The 16,566-nt window shown below is 41.5% G+C and overlaps 1 protein-coding gene across 1 annotated transcript in view; it reads left to right on the top strand.

Moving 5' to 3' along the window:
* The window catches only part of EPHA4 (EPH receptor A4), a 158,357-nt gene that overhangs the window by 122,638 nt on the left and 19,153 nt on the right, over nucleotides 1-16,566 (top strand). Inside the window, exons 6-8 of the mRNA XM_068968913.1 lie at nucleotides 5,394-5,518; nucleotides 6,533-6,692; nucleotides 7,881-7,992. Coding sequence (XP_068825014.1) covers nucleotides 5,394-5,518; nucleotides 6,533-6,692; nucleotides 7,881-7,992 — 397 coding nt within the window. The remainder of the gene's footprint in view (nucleotides 1-5,393; nucleotides 5,519-6,532; nucleotides 6,693-7,880; nucleotides 7,993-16,566) is intronic.

Raw genomic sequence — 16,566 nt, 5'->3', positions numbered from 1 at the left:
GTACAGCTCTGTTGCCCAACAAATCAATCTTGACCACAATTCCTGAGCCTAAATCGAAATCCTCTGTGGTTCTCTGTAATCCACAATGCAGCCCTCCACATTCTGGCTTCTTATCCCACTTACTGCCTAGCCAAGTGTTTAAAGTTTTTAAACATAAATGCCAATTCAGGTCCACTTTAAATTAAGTTCCACAAGCAAAGACTTACAGGACTTGTGTAGAATGACTTCACGAGGATTGAATGGTTGTATCCACATGATTTGTAAGTAAAAGAAGAAGGAATGGATGCCATGTTTTGGATTCAAAACTACTGAAATCCCCTTGAGAGTGCTAGGGAAAGGTGGTCTTAGACACTTTCATCTCAAGACAGGAAAATGGACATTGAAAATTCTGCTTCAAAAATTTAAAAATTAAGGGCTTCATTAAATTAGGTCACAAATCTTTCTTTAAAAAACACTCTTTAGGAGTTCTTGCCTTTGTGATTTTTGCCTCCATCTGTCATCATTCTCTAACTATACTGTCAACTAGCATGACCAGCTCTTCTGGTTGTGTGCTATGTCAAAATATTAGCCATTAAAGGAAGCCTGCTTATGTCCAGGGGCACAAGAGTTTCCTTAAAGCAAACATCTCTTTTATGAAGGAAGTCTGTGGGTAGAGAGGAATGCCTTTCAGTCTAAGATGTGCCTTTTCCTTTTAATGAGCCTACTTACATCAATCCTCAGCTTCCTCCCAGCTTCTTACTCTCCTGCAGGCGTACGGTGCGTCGGAGGACACAGTATGAGGAGGAAGTCCCCACCTCTTGATTCTCCCCATTGCCATGAGGAAACTTGGATAAGAATGTTAGCAGGAACTGTTTCTTCACTTCTAGGAAACGGACTCTCTAGGTTGGCAAAAAAGAGTGCCTTCTGTGTGAGTGGGTGTGCATGTTCAGTTGCTCAGTTGTGTCCAGCTGTTTGTGACTGTAGTCCACCAGGGTCCTCTGTCCATGGGATTTCCCAGGCAACAATAATGGAGTCAGTTGCCATTTCCTCCTCCAGGGGATCTTCCTGACCCAGGGATCAAACCTGCGTCTCCTGCATTGCAGGCATATTCTTTATAGCTGAGCCACTGGGGAAGCCTGTCTTCTCTGTAAGACTATTAAAAAATTCTCCATCATTTTTTTTTTTTTCAGTTAAGAAGCTAATGGATAAGATAGCACTTAATTGGTTACCAAAGATTGTATTTAATTTAGCTTTGTTTGCCCTTTTCCATCTTGGCCTTGTTTCATTGGTGCTCCTGAAGTTTGTGCTTGGTGAATGAGTCAGTATGGAGGAAGAGCCAAGTCTGCCTGCCTTCCTTAGGTTTGGAAATGTAAACTGGCCCACTAGGAGGCAAGCAGGACCTTTTTTCTGCATGGTCTTTTTATGTTGACCAAAATTCACAGTGTGATTGGAAGGCTTCTTTTGAACTAAGGCGTTGATTTGTCAAAGCTACTATTAAACCAGGTATTTGGGATGAACGTTCAAGCTATTATTTTATTACTTTTTTATCTCCTCTTTTAATTCTGTCAGCTAAGGGAAGAACTCTGAGGTTTTAGGACTCAGAATCTGAAACACTTCTAAACTGAGTAGAGTCTGGCTGTGTTTACCAGCTTGTGGACATCGACCAATGGTGGCATCAGAGATGAATTTTGGGGAAAACCTAGACTGAATGTTATGTAGTTCTGAGTTTCCCTGTGTGAAAATTTTCAGTTCTCTCTCAGTTCTTCTGATTTCCCCAAGGTCAAAATCCCAAATTGGTGTCAGGATTACCCTTAATACTTCTCTAACACTGGCTAATCTCTTTTTCTTTGGCAAAGCATAGAGATGCAAGAGCATTTAGTTTTTTTTTTTTTTAATATTGTGTTAATTACACTATTATTGCATATTGTTATGGATGCATTATTTATATTTCTGTGATTACCTGCCATTAATTGCAAGTGATAACTGTGGTGAAAAGTTGTCTTTTGAGAGATAAAGTGTATCGTTTTAAGAAAAATGTTGCTTAAATCATAGTCCAAGTTGCAGAGGGAGGGATGTGGCAGCAATTACAAGGGTGGCATGAGAAGACTGGTGCTTGAGAACCACTGGGGAAGGGAAATGATTGAGAAATGCCATTGCCGAATGCCTCCTCCAGGGAAATGAGCCGCAGGCAGGCACACAAGGCATGATGATGGCTTCCAGATGTAACGTTGGAAGCTGTATTGGAAGCAGGCTAGGCCAGGCGAGGAAAGAACCCTTATGTGGCTTGTAACATGGAGGACATCCAAGTTGCCTCTTCTCTCCAAAGTGGCAGTGTGACAAACCCCAGTTTTTCCCAAACTGATGTTCTTCTTGCTGGAGAAGCTCTCTCCCAGGGAGAGGAATGGCTGCCCTATTTACTATTACAATACGCTTTCCCGTTTTAGGACTGATTCTCAATCTCAGTTGGTCATGGGTTGCTTTTGTCATCATGGTGAGATAAAAATGCTCTTCTGAAAAACATCTATTCAGAAAGAATTCAGACTTTACAGCCACACAACATCGTATTTTTTGTCAATTACCACGATTTATTCTTCTTTCCTCTTTAATCTCATCTTCCTCCATTATTACAACAGCTGAGTCAGCAGGCACTCTCCTGGTTTCCTTTCACGTTTGTGCCTATGAATTCTCCAAGTGGAGTTGCATTAGGATTATTCTATTAGTTAACACGATGATATTGTTAACAGCCTGCCTGAGATTTTGTGAGCGCTCCGGTGAAGCTCATATTCCCTTTGAATGGGCACAGAAACTCTGCCGCTCCAACTCCCGAATTGGAAATCAGGTTCATTTCCCACATACAGTAAGTAGTTCAGGGATAACCCAGCCAGAGAGAAACCATCTTAGTTAATCAGTGCACTCACTCCAAGGGCAGCCAGGCGATTCTTTCCCGAGAAATCTGTCGATTATCAGGCTCTGACCCAGAACATTTCTGAGCATAAGTTCACATTATAACTTTATGATTTTCCTCCCTCCTGCTTTCTTTCTAACAGCCTCGCTTTTCTATTTCATTTCCCCATCCTGACTATCGGAGTTGAAAGAGCCCCTTTTTATGGACTGGATGCTAAAGTGCTCTGTTAGGCAATATATTTATTACCTGGAGTGAAATGGCTTTTCACAGCCAGGCAACTGTCCTAAACTCCTTGCTGCCTCTACATTTAAGAAAATCACTCCTTGCATTGAGCTAGACAATGGCTCTGTGTCATCCAGTAAAGGAAGAGAGAGAGAAAGTGTGTGTGCGTGTGTGTGTCTGTTGGGGCAGGGAACCTTAATACAGCTAATGAGCACATTTCCGGATTTCATTTTCTTCAGATGTTCGGTGGTTTCCATGTGTCTGCTGCATGCAACTCTGTTCACTCAGTTTGGTATTACTAACCTTGGGTTGCCTTTGATGGAGGACATGTGTGTTCACTGTATCGAAGCTTCACTTGCATTTATGCCTGAGATCCAATCTGGAATAGCTTTGGGAACGGATTGAGGGAGAAGAAGAAATAGGGAAGCATGTGTATGTGTGTGTGTGTGTGTGTGCGTGGCACACTTGCACTACCATCTCCAGGCACCTCTGAAAGAGATGCCAGGCTGTTAGATGGCCGCTTCCAAGAGGTACTCTGCTGAATGAGCTTTAGCAGGAAGATTCCCTTGTGTAACATGTGACTCTGGTGGGTCTGGTTGTGTCCCTTGCCACCGGCGAACCTGTCAGATATGGTCAGGTGGGTTTGCAGCCAGCTCCATTCCACTTGCAGATCATTTATTTCACTTTTTCTCTTTTTTCCCCTCTGAGTTAGGATTTGGAAGTTGTGTGTATTGGGGAAGGGCAGGAAGATGACCCAGCACAGCTCTGTGGTTCCTCAGTGCTCATTTTTGGACGTTTGTTTTCATGTTGTTGTTGTTGCTGTTCCGTCACCAAGTGGTGTCTGATTCTTCGCAACCCCGTGGACTGTAGGATGCCAGGCTTCCCTATCCCTTACCATCTCCCAGAGTTTGTTCAAGTTCATGTGCAGCTTGTTTTCATATATATTCACAATTCAAGAATGAATAAAAAATATACGTTTGATTTAGGACGACCCCTAATCTCTGGTTCTGCAGACCAGCTTTGTTAGATAAGATTGCGCATTTCGTGAATGCTGCCTCTTTTCCCTGGAGATGGCACATTTGTGCCATTGTCAGTCATGCAGAGCTTGATGACAACTGGCTGGAGATGTGACAACTACAGTGCCGAAGCAAGGGGTTAGTCAGCATGGGCTGATACATCTCCAAGCTGTGTTTTCTCCCCAATTATGATAAAACACCCAGTGGAGGACAGTTTTTTTGTCCTTCTTGGTGGAAAGGTTTTCTACTCAACAGGCAAAAGCAGTATTTCAACTCTTGTAAAATAGTTGGAAAATGCCATCCATGTCCTGAGACTATTGTGGGTTTATTTGTATGGTTATGTTCAAACTGGAAACTCTTTACTATAATTAAGTGGTACTTTTATTTATATTGGAAAGTATGTAAATTATTTGCCTTCTGGCATTCCCTGCAGTACCCTTGGAAGAGTTACACTGTCTCTTCCTTGTATATATATATATATAAAATTAAAGATCAGTAAGACAACACTCGATACTTTGGAGGTGGGATGAGATGTAGTTCCTCTGAGCTTAAGAGGAGATTTTCCAAAAGCTTTTATGGCTTGCAAAAAAGGCTTGCTCCTCTGTCCATGGAGTTCTTCAGGCAAGAATACTGGAGTGGGTAGCTACAAAGGAATTTTCCCGACACAGGATTCACACCCGGGTCTCCTACATTGCAGGCAGATTCTTTACCATCTGAGCCACCAAGGAAACAAGCAGATAGCATTCTCTATTGTTGTTGTTTAGTTGCTCAGTCATGTCCCACTCTTTGTGACCCCATGGACTGTAGCCCACCAGGCTCCTTTTTCAGTGGGATTTCCCAGGCAACAATACTGGAGTGGGTTGCTGTTTCCTTCTCCAGGGGCTGTTCCTGACCCAGGGATCCAACCTACGTCTCCAGCATTGCAGGCAAATTCTTTTCTGCTGAGCCACTAGGGAAGCCCCAGCATCCTCTACACTATAGCCTTTCTGAGGAATGGCTACAGAAGCTGTAGAGGTGACCCTGTCGGACTGTGGACTTACTAGACTTTACTTTAGAGATTGTCTTTCTAAGACAGATCATATGCCCCCAAGATGCTGGAGAGAACCATAAAATGGGATGTGTTTGAACTGGGGATGAGGAAAATAGGGATCTGGAGGAAGGTAAGTCAATATTTCATAGTTTTCTAAGATAAGATGATATTATTGACTGATGTCACCAGTTTTTTCCCACTAATGTAAGATATTATCTTCTCTTTTTTTTGGTCCCAATAGCACCCTCATCCATTGCTTTGGTCCAGGCTAAAGAAGTTACAAGATACAGTGTCGCTCTGGCTTGGCTGGAACCAGATCGGCCCAACGGGGTGATCTTGGAGTATGAAGTCAAGTATTATGAGAAGGTATTACTTGAATGAACAAGGTTCTTCTCCTTCCTCCCTGCTACCCCTCCTTCTTTTTACCCTCCTTCCCTCTTCCTTCCTTCCTTCTTCTCTTTTTCTCTATAGCTTTGGCCAGTTACAGATTCTGGAATACTATTAAATCTCAAAGCCAAATGTATTTGGCTTTCCAGTCAAGTCCAATTGTGAATTTTATGCATTAAGTTGCTAGTCTTAAAAAATAGAAAAAATACATTATGTTCTAATATAACTGTATTTTTTCTTACTAGTCATGAAAGTCAAGATATCTAACAAGGTCTAATCTATAAACCTTCTATCAGGGAGAATGACTCATAAAAGTTGAAATAATGATCTGTTTAAGTAGATGACTGCTATTCAGAATCAAGGTGTGGATTTTGATGACTTTTAATAGAAAATTGGGGAAAGAAAATTACATTCTGCAGCCTCTTAAAGTTATAGAAAGACATTATTTTTGCAAATAACTCACCTCTTAAAGGATAGAATTCTGAAGAGAGCTGTCTGCATTCAAGTTTGTCGAGAAAATGAACAATTGTCTTCTCTTTCCATTTTAAAGATAATCACTTATTGGTTTCCTTAATAAAAGCAGGAAAAGGACAAGCTTTTTTTCTTTCCCATTGAAACCAGATTATAACATTTTTGACATTTTCTAGATGGAAAATAGAAAACAGAAAAGGGACCTCCTTACAGGTGTTATTTCTGTTAAATTGCTGGGTGTGGAGTGAGTAAAGCCACCAACCATCATCTAATGTTCTTTTCAAAAAAAAGATCTGGATATGGTCAATGTCAATAGTGATCATACCTGAACTTCACATTTCTTTTAACATCTAAGTCACAATAGTACTTCTAACATTGAACCGAATATAGTGTTTAGAGTTCATCAATCTCCATTTACTTTCAGCCTCTGAGTGGACTGGCTCAGCTGCTTTAATATTGTGTCTAGAGTAAGTGGAGGATTTATTTTGCCACCTTCCTTCATCTTATCCTCTTGTAATGTAGGATCAGAATGAACGAAGCTATCGGATCGTCAGGACGGCTGCCAGGAACACAGATATCAAAGGCCTGAACCCTCTGACTTCCTATGTTTTCCATGTCCGAGCCAGGACAGCAGCTGGCTATGGAGATTTCAGCGAGCCCCTGGAAGTCACAACCAACACAGGTAATGAGTTCTGAGATTCTTTGTACAATCCAGGGCAAATCCTATTCTGTTGAAATCTAAGAGACTATACGAGATTTTTGCTTAGGCAAAGATTTTGTTTCAGAGGCTATTGCTTAAAATTAGATACCCAATATCTGTAGCATAGAACACCTCTTGGTATTTGGAAAAGACCATTTTTCATACCAGTATCTGATCTGTTTTTTCACATGATTGAGAAATATCTTCTTTTTCTCTTGTGCTAAGCCTTTTATAAACTGTGAAAAACAGGATTGTCAGACTGACTAATTGACAGTTGCATAACTATCTTACATTAAGCTGGGGAGTTTTCTCCCTGGGAGGATGAGAGAAGGCACCAAGTTGGTTTTTTTTTTTTTTCTCTCCTGTTTATTTCTAGGAATCTGTTCAAAACAAGTCAGATCATTTTTTTAAATTATTTTTTTAAGGCCCTCTAGACAACTACATCAATCTTTCAACATTATGAGTTGTACCAACTGGATGATTAAATCAAAATGTTAATAGAGGGCATACCTATGAATAAGCAATTTACATAACTCCCCTTCATAATTAACAAACAAAAACTGAGCCTAGTAGATAAGAAGCTACTGGGACAGAATTCTCTACGCCAGTTCTAGAGAATGATTTTATTCACAAATTATTAAATAAAATAAGAAAAAAAAAAGGAGAAAATTCAGAATTAAATCTGAAGAGGTTTGACATCCTTTGAGATTATCCTAGAAGGCTTCAAGGAGGAAGTGGCTTTTGAGATGGGCAATAATAGGCAGGGTTTTTACTAGTTGAGGTGTGGGTAGGGGGAGAGAGGATCATTCAAAAATACTTGTCCTTTTGGAAATTTCCAAATGTCTTTCTCACTAAGGAATTCATCAGATCCTTGAGTTAGAGTTTAGGTTGAGAGTAGAAAGGAAAAGAAGAAAAGGCAACGAGTGGAAATATTTACAATAGGCCTTCATAGAGTTTTCTGGTTGAAGTTTTTCATGCAATTATAAAAAGAGTATTTTTGTCTCATTAAGGATGTCTTAGAAAGAAAATGCTATTGCCTGAATACTTCATGAAGAGCAGGGTAGGCTGTGAGCCTTTCAAATGGTTTCAGAGAGTCGAAACTTGTGACAGTCAGAAGTTCTAACTCTTAGGACCTCACCAAGGTGACGGTTGTGTAACTCCCTTTGCCAGTGCCTTCCAGGATCATCGGAGACGGGGCCAACTCCACTGTCCTGCTCGTCTCTGTCTCGGGCAGCGTGGTGCTGGTGGTTATTCTCATCGCAGCTTTTGTCATCAGCAGGAGGTAAGCACTAAAGCCACTCACTGCCCCCACCCTCTTCCCAGTTTTTCTGAGGGAGCTTTTTGTCTCCTCCACACAAAGCTGAGTCTTTTGATTAGCATCATAAACACAGCATTTGCATCACCAACTCGCTCCTCTTTGCTTTGATCTCCCTACACCCCTGCTGGAGCTGTGGGCCTTGGTGGCAGCTCTCACTGCAGAGAATCCTAGAAAGACGCAGCTAATTCCAGGGAACCAAACTGAAAGCAGGCCATTGGGAGCTTTCTAGATTCTCTAGGCTGAAAGGTGTTATATTTATACCTCTCTTAAGCCTGGACTGATGGCCAAAGGCCAAAAAAACCCAGAAGACTTGGACCTCAACTTTGAGTTCTGCCATCTGCCACCTGCGTTACTTCACCTCTCTGAGGCTTTGTTTCCTTTTTGTGAAATAGGGTAATAAAATACCTGTCTCTAAGAGCTATTGGCAGGAGAGTTTTGATAGGCAAAACAGATAATCCAGCACACAAGTGCTGGTTTAACCAGATACTGGTTCATAATAACAGTCACCAAAGCAAGAAAGCAGGTACTATGCTCCATCTTCCCTTAGGGAAAGCCAGAGACTTTTCCAGAGAGTACCCTTTGAGCGCTTTGTGGGCATGGCATTGTTCTTGGAAAAGGATCTAAAACAGCAATTACTTACTCTATGAGAGTTTGCAGTCTAACTTGGTACTTGAGAAACAATCTAGAAAAGAGAACTAGAATGAGTTTGACAGCATATTGTTTTTTGACCCAATTTTTCTTATCTTGTCATCGTCTCCACCTACTTTCAACACTGCCTGGAGCCTCCAGAAGAATGGGAGGGGTTTGAGGGGCAACCCAGCCCAGTACTCTTGCCTGGAAAATCCCATGGACGGAGGAGCCTGGTAGGCTGCAGTCCATGGGGTCGCTAAGAGTCGGACATAACTGAGCGACTTCACTTTCACTTTTCACTTTCATGCACTGGAGAAGGAAATGGCAACCCACTCCAGTGTTCTTGCCTGGAGAATCCCAGGGATGGCGGAGCCTGGTGGGCTGCCGTCTATGAGTTCGCACAGAGTCAGACAGGACTGAAGCGACTTAGCAGTAGCAGCAGCAGCAGCAACAGCCCGTCTTCAGTGTGTGTCCACATCTAGGCCTTCTTTGTCTCACATGTGGGAACCTTCCCCTTCTCCAACCTTCACCCTCCCTATGCCATCAACTGTTTTATAAGGTGGGGCTTTTAAGAAAAAATGTAGAACCCAGGATGTCAAAATGATCATCTTAATTATAAATCTTTTCATGTCACAGAAGAGGAAACTGATACTCAGGAAACTGTATTCCTTGTCCAGAACCGCCCTGTTGCTTTAGCAGTAGGTCTGTTCCTGGACCACCACCGCCGTGCTTGGCCTCAGGCCACTGTCTGTTGGCACTGTCTCTTTCTGCCTCTTTGGCCGGCCAGCTCATTGGTATCAGAACACTGCCTTTGGCTATTTCCACTGGCCTGGGCCAGCCACCATGATTTTCTCTCACTTTATGATACATTATAATTAGGACGATGACCATATATCTTCATTTGCCTGGGCGGTTTGAGTTGTCATACGTATTTATTAATATCATGTATCCTCACTCTCTAGAATGTCCTGGAATATAGAGCTCAAGCATCATCACACTCACATAGTATAGAAAAGCTCCTTATTGAGTGTGGGCACCTGCGTTTGTCATTATGACTGTTCTTTCTGATGCAAAGTCTGTTGGAGTACAGCACTGAATTTTGTCTTGAAGAAGTTAAATCCACCGCATTCAGTCCTATCGCTGTCATACCCTACACACATACAGACATACATCTAGACATGCCCATTGCCCTCTGTATAATAGTACACCTTAGACTTTGGAAACTTCACCTTGGCCTGAGCAGAATCTGAATTCCCAGAGTTCTTTCCTCCCCATGCTTTTGGTTTTGTAAGTGATTCAAGATGGACCTCTTTCTTGTCCATTGCCATTTGACTGTGCATATACACATGTCGGGCTCATAAACACATGAAAATTACACACCTTAATCTCTATCTGTCTGACAGCAGGCCTGATAGAGCAGGATGAGGAGTATATTGAAAGTACATCAGCATTTGCTTTTGGTGCATTTGAAATTTTTACAGTGTGTATAAAAACTTCTGTCATTGGAAAATAAAGATGTTGAATGGGTTGCCATTCCCTTCTCCAGGGAATCTTCCTGACCCAGGAATTGAATCTGGGTCTCCAGCATTGCAGGCAGATTCTTTACTGTTTGAGCCACCAGGGAAGCCCTTTTACTTTCATTACATATTTCTATATTTGAAGTGTTTACATTGTATATAAACTACTTGTGTCGTTGGAAAATAAAGACGTTTAAAAGTCTAAAAGAGGAATAAAATCATTCATTACTGCCACCTCAAAAAAATACTTAACTGAAATTCAACTCCCCAGAATGCTCAGAACCATTGTAGATAACACTTGCTTATAGAAAGTAGAAAGGGAACGACAGAGGATGAGATGGTCGGACGGCATCACCAAATCAATGGACATGAGTTTGAGCAAATTCCAGGAGATGGTGAAGGACAGGGAAGCCTGGCGTGCTGCAGTCCATGGGGTGGCAAAGAGTCAGACATGACTGGGCAACTGAACAGCAACAGATCTCATCTTGAGTCTTAACCAAGATTTTGGTTGGGAGAATTCTCTAGTTGTAGTCTAGACATCCTTTAGCATGACTTTCTTTGTTCGTTTTTTGCATTTTAAGTTGCCCTAAATACAGCAGTCAGATAGGAGTAATTAGAAATAGTTTGCCTCGTTATAAGTGTGTTTTTTTCCGCATGTTCTTCTTTGACAAAACAAAAAAAAAAAGGAAAAGGAAAAGCAGATGAAAATGTAATGCAGGAAGACAAGTTTATTAAAATCTGTAACTATAGAAAATAGCATCACAAGCTTGATGACTTAATTTCCTTTCTGCTTTTATTGAACACTTTATTATTTAAGGCAGGATTGATCGAATTTCCAATTATGAGTCCCCACCTTAGAGAATTGAGCCTGTCAAGTTACCCAGCCATGATTCCTGTACCTTCTTCCCCATTTAAAAAAAATAAGTCACTTTCCAAGGCTGATAAACACTGCTTGGTGATTGGTCCTCAATGGATCACTTTTTAGAAAATGAAATGTCAACCCTTTGGCCTCCTATTGATTCTTCTTTAGTGTCAGACATAAAGCTGTCAAGGAAAGGCTGCCTGGAGCCAGGTAGCTGACAGGCTTTGCAGTGGCGGGTGCACACTCAGCTGATTTTTTTCCGCGTGCAGGCTGTGTGCTCTGTCATGACGACCGTAGATGTTTGAATGGAATAAGATCAGGTGAGGAGAGAGGAGACAGGTATAGTGCAGACCAAAATCTGGTCCATGCTTTTAGTGAGAGTACAAATGAAAGATGGTAAATGGTATGCCTAAAACCCACACTGCAGTCAGCCATATGGGAAAGGAACAGATAAAATATCCTTGCCTGGAAAAGGATGGGGCTGCTTCTTGCCTCCTACAGCCACGGGTGCAAAGAGAAGGGGTCAGTTGATCTGACACTTTGTGAACCCACAGACTGTCACTTGGCAGACTACTCTGTTCATGGAATTCGCCAGGCAAGAACACTGGAGCAGGTGGCCATTCCCTTCTCCAAGGGATCTTCCCAACCCAGGGATCAAACCTGGGTCTCCTGCGTTGCGGACAGATTCTTTACCACCTGAGCCACCAGGGAAGCCCTGGATGGTCAATAGCAATTTGGATGCAAGAGATGTTACTGCTGATACGGTGACTCCCTATACCTCTGTGTCTCCTATGATGACAGGGGAGGTTAAAGATGTGAATGAGCAGAGACCCACACAGTGACAAAAACTTTAGTCCTCATGATTAGCTCAAAGAAAAATGCTAGTTTTTGTCATTTAAAAAAAAAAAAAAATGTCCTCAGGCTCATAGCCAGCGTCCTGCTAGTTTTTTTTTTTTTTAACTATATAACAATTGTTTTTTATTTCACTGTGTTTACTTTATACTGAGAAGCCTGAGCTTTAGGCAAATCAGAGTTAATCTCTGATTTCTCCAATGAGAAGATCCACTTTCTTCTTTTGACCAACTTGGAAATGTAAAATTTGGGGATCTCAGTGAAAGCATCAGACTTCAAAGTTTATAAATTTTATTTATTTAAAATGATATACGGAATACATTGACTTAGACCTATTATATGTTTTTACCATCCACATTATGTTAAGGAAATTAACTTACATTTTTTATAAGCATCTTTGATCAGTGTCTTCCTGTGTCACTTATCATATAAGTTATAATTTAAGGATTCTGTCAGCTTTTCAGAGCATGTAATTATATCTACCATCTGGGGTTGTTAGAGGTGCAGCATTTCTTATATTTATGTGATGTTGTCCCTAGAAATCTTCTCCTAGACCACATATGTACATTCCATTGGCAACATGGCACCATTTCTTTATACTCCTATAGGTGTACATTTGTGGTTGCCACAGTGTAACTACTTTATTGCTTTTAAAATTGATTTTTGACTGTTAGCAATGACATCATAAAATGCAGTGGTAAGGTCATAACCTCAGGACTAATGATCCTAGTGACTGACCATGTTAAATTCCTCTGACAACTCCCCCAACCCTTTTCTGTTAATGACTTCATCAGTTTACCTCCAGAGGTGTCCTGAATAGTCTTAATTCAGGTTGCTTTAGGTTAGTGTGTCTCCCTCAAATGGTATTTTTGTTTGTTTGTTTAGTATGTATGAGAAACACTTTTAAGAAAGGACTAGAATGCAAGACGAGCCCTTCTCTTCTAAAGGGCAGTTTGGTGATCAGACACAAGTATTGCCTGATAACCAGCCATAGGTGGCTTTTATACTGATCTTCTGATCATTGCTAGTGCTGCTGGGTTCCTAGCTATGTTAGGGTTATAAAGTACCCCTCTTACCTGAATTAAAGAAAAATAGTGAATTGATTTTTTTTTTTTTTTTTTGGTTGCCCTGGGTATTCGTTGCTGTGCACAGACTTGCTCTAGTTACACAGAGTGGGGCCACTCTTTGGTTGCATTGCTCGGGCTTCTCATTGCACTGGCTTCCCTTGTTGCAACACATGGGCTCTAGGCACAGGGCCTTCAGTGGTTGCAGGACGTGGGCTCAGTAGTTGTAGGGCATGGGCTTAATTGCTCCCAGGCATCTGAGATCTTCCCGGACCAGGGACGGAATCCGGGCCCCTGCATTGGCAGGCAGATTCTTATCCTATGTACCACCAAGGAAGTTCAGTAATGAATTGATGTTAAGAAAAAAATGAAATGGCTGTGGCACAGTTTGTAAAGGAGGGACACGGATGGTTCAGGGTACGAAATTCCTGGCATCTTGTATATTAAGAATTTGAGGCCTGGAGAAGAGGTTAAACAGTTCACTACAGAAGGTCACACAGCTAGTTAGTTGCTTGATCAGAACAGGAGTCCATCCCTCCTGACTTCCAATATTGCGTCTAGATAGATTATGTTAATGTCTTTTGAACTGGAAAATAGACCTATATCAAATGCTAACATTGACAGTTGTAGCGAACCAGAGCTTCAGGAGTCTTCTCCATGATGTGATGTTGGTACATTTGTGTTCTGTGATTTGATGTGTTTCTAATGCATGCTATTAAGAAGTCAGACTTTGCAAGTTGGTGTTGTATTCTGAAGGTTACAGTTTTCCACTTTGGAGCTGAAACTCTTTTCATAATGCTAAAATAGTTATCATTCAGTCTCTCTCCTGGTGTCCTAATTGGAATATTATGATCACATAAGAATGAATACACTTAAATGTTAGCCTAAATTGGCTCTGATGAAGTCATGTAAATTTCTACAATTAGGGGGCAGATGGTACTGCGGGAACATTTCTAAACAATTTGTGTGCAATCGTACGGTTCACTTCCACCCATTTCAAAATGTTGCTTGTGAAGAGCATTTAGCCATCATTTGGTGCAGGAACAATGACAGCTTAAGGAAGGGGAAAAAGAAGGATGACTTCGATGAATCTTCGTGGGTGATGCCATTAAATGCTGGAAAGGGTCCTCCTGGAGCCATGCTAGTTATTACATTGCTTTATCTTCTTTAATTTGCACTTTAGCTGAATAAATTACTTACCTTTTGCTAATTAGTTTTGGAACAGTGAACCCCATCAATCAAATCTGTTGACTTGATCAGGGAAGTTAGTATTTTCATAAAAGTGGGCTGTATATTGGGCCCTGCCACACTTCCCTCCACTATTTTGTTGGTTTTATGGGATAGTCAAGGAGCCAGGAGCAACATGTTGGTTGTGGGGGCAGCACCAGGGGCTCCTACTGTTCCTGGACATTGTCTGTTAATACCCCAATTCCAGTGGGCTTATTCACAGCTTTCAAAGTTTCACCTGCAGACAAATCCCTTTAACTTAGTTGAAAGGTGGTGTATTTCCTTCTGGAGCATTCACTCACAAACCACTCCCCTCTTTACCAATTTTTTGTTTGTTTGTTTAATCAGCTTGCCCACATCTCAATAATTAGAAAATCTTCCACAAAGGTTCCCTTCTGTCATTCAGGTGATCTGCCTCAGATGTCAGTTTCGCACCCTTTTAGATGGTGTGGTTTCCTGTGGGCTGGCTGACCCAGTGAGAAGCTCCAGTGGGCTTTCTTTCTCTGGACAATAACGGACGCATTGTCCTACCCTGAACCAAAGGAGAAGGGGTCATCAGGTGACAAAGGGAGAGCAAGACTCAGGCTTTTTAGTTTTCAAGGTATTATTAAGTAGCTAATAGGCTACAATTAGCCTTTGAACAGTAATCCTTGTGTTTCTTTGTCAGCATTCCTTGTACTCCACTAGAAACTTCCAAGTAACACTCCAAGTAAAGTTTCTTTAAAAATACACCTTCTCTTCTAATTTACTTCCTCCTTCTGTGTTTAGAAGTATGAGGAAGGGACAGGCAGGTCAACCTTGTAATGAATGACTCTTGCCGTTCTGCGTTTCCTCTGGCTTTGCACAGATTTCATGAAAGTGCTGATGGAAATCAGCATTCCTAGGCTTCTTGAGACTGTTTTTTCTTTTGGTATCTATCAGGGTTTTTGACGAACTCACTGACAATTTAAAGTTGGGAGAAAAGCTTCCTTGCACAATGCATTTTTTTTTTTCTTTTTCTTTAAAGGAAAGAAATTCAGATCAGTATTCTTGATGTAAAGTGGTTTAAAAGATATACTTGTAATTTTAGATAATGCTTTTAGGAGCTCTGATAAGATACAATCTCCCGGGCTGGCAGGGCCCTATCGCACCCTTGGGACCTAGCCACGCGTTTCCCTGACATAAAATGTTTTCAAAGACCCTGACCTAACACGCTTGTATTTCCTTTAAAAGGAGAGGAAAGGGGGGAGGCTTGGAGGGAACTACATCTTTCATACAAGCGTCTGATTTCAGGTTGTTTAAACCTGTTTAGCTTCTTTGATGAAGTGATGGCTTTTGAGAGCAAATGGAATCCAATTTAAGTGGATTTACTGATATGAAATGTGCTATTACTTATAATTAACTCTCGCCAGATATCATCATGTAACTTCATCTCCACTGTGAGAGGCAGTGAGCTGGATGTGGCAGATACACTCCTATATTTGCTGGAGAGTCATGGGTGAATGCTTGCCCCTCTGCCTCCATCGTTCTCATCTGTACAGTGAGACTGAGCATGTGTCTGTCTGCCGGACTGCTTTCATAGGATTGTTGAGAAGATGCAATGAGATAATAGATGTGAAGGTTCTTTTAAAGGTTAAACGCAAAGTGAAAATGCAAGCTGTTATTTAAGACTGAACAACTTGCCTTCGAAGTGAACTCTAGTAACTTCTAGAGGTCTGAGGTCTGTGTTTACTAAGCTGGTTCCTGCTTTGCAAACAGTTAGGGGAGGAGATAATATGTGTAATGAGAGCACTTTGAAAAGTTAAATGCAGTGTAAAAAGGCAAGGTATTATTATTTGCAAGGGAATTACGCACGCAGAGAAACATCTGTAGGCTCCGAGGGTCTGATTGCAGAGCTGGTTCCTGCATTGCTGATAATTTGGAGAGGAATGTGGGCGAGGAGCTGGGATATGTGACTGTGATAGGGCTGTTCTCTGGTCTGTGTGGCCCCCTTTCTTCCATGATCGTCCCGCCCTTCTCAGCTTGTTCAAGGTGCAGGGGTTCAGGTTATCGGATTCAGACAGGACCACACTGCTTCGACCCTCCGTGGCCATCAGGGAATCCTTTGTCACCACAGAGCTTCAGTTTCCACATATGTAAGAGTCTTGACTGACCTCATTTTTAAAGAGCTAAGAAAATTACAAGATGATTATAAACTGCAATGTAAACTTGACATTTTTGGCTGAAACATAAATGCACATATTTTATTCACTAATGTGGTCTCATTTCCCAACTTTAGAGAGCTCTAACATCAACTGAGTTGATTTTCCAGTTTATTTAATATATTTACCTGTTGACACGGGGCTTCCCAGGTGGCGCTAGTGGTAGAGGACCCACCTACCAATGCAGGAGACCTAAGAGATGCGGG

This window comes from Capricornis sumatraensis, chromosome 3 (assembly GCF_032405125.1).
Source record: "Capricornis sumatraensis isolate serow.1 chromosome 3, serow.2, whole genome shotgun sequence".
Lineage (NCBI taxonomy): Eukaryota > Metazoa > Chordata > Mammalia > Artiodactyla > Bovidae > Capricornis > Capricornis sumatraensis.
Note: the sequence above shows the minus strand (reverse complement) of the source record. Positions and strands in the feature narration are given on the sequence as shown.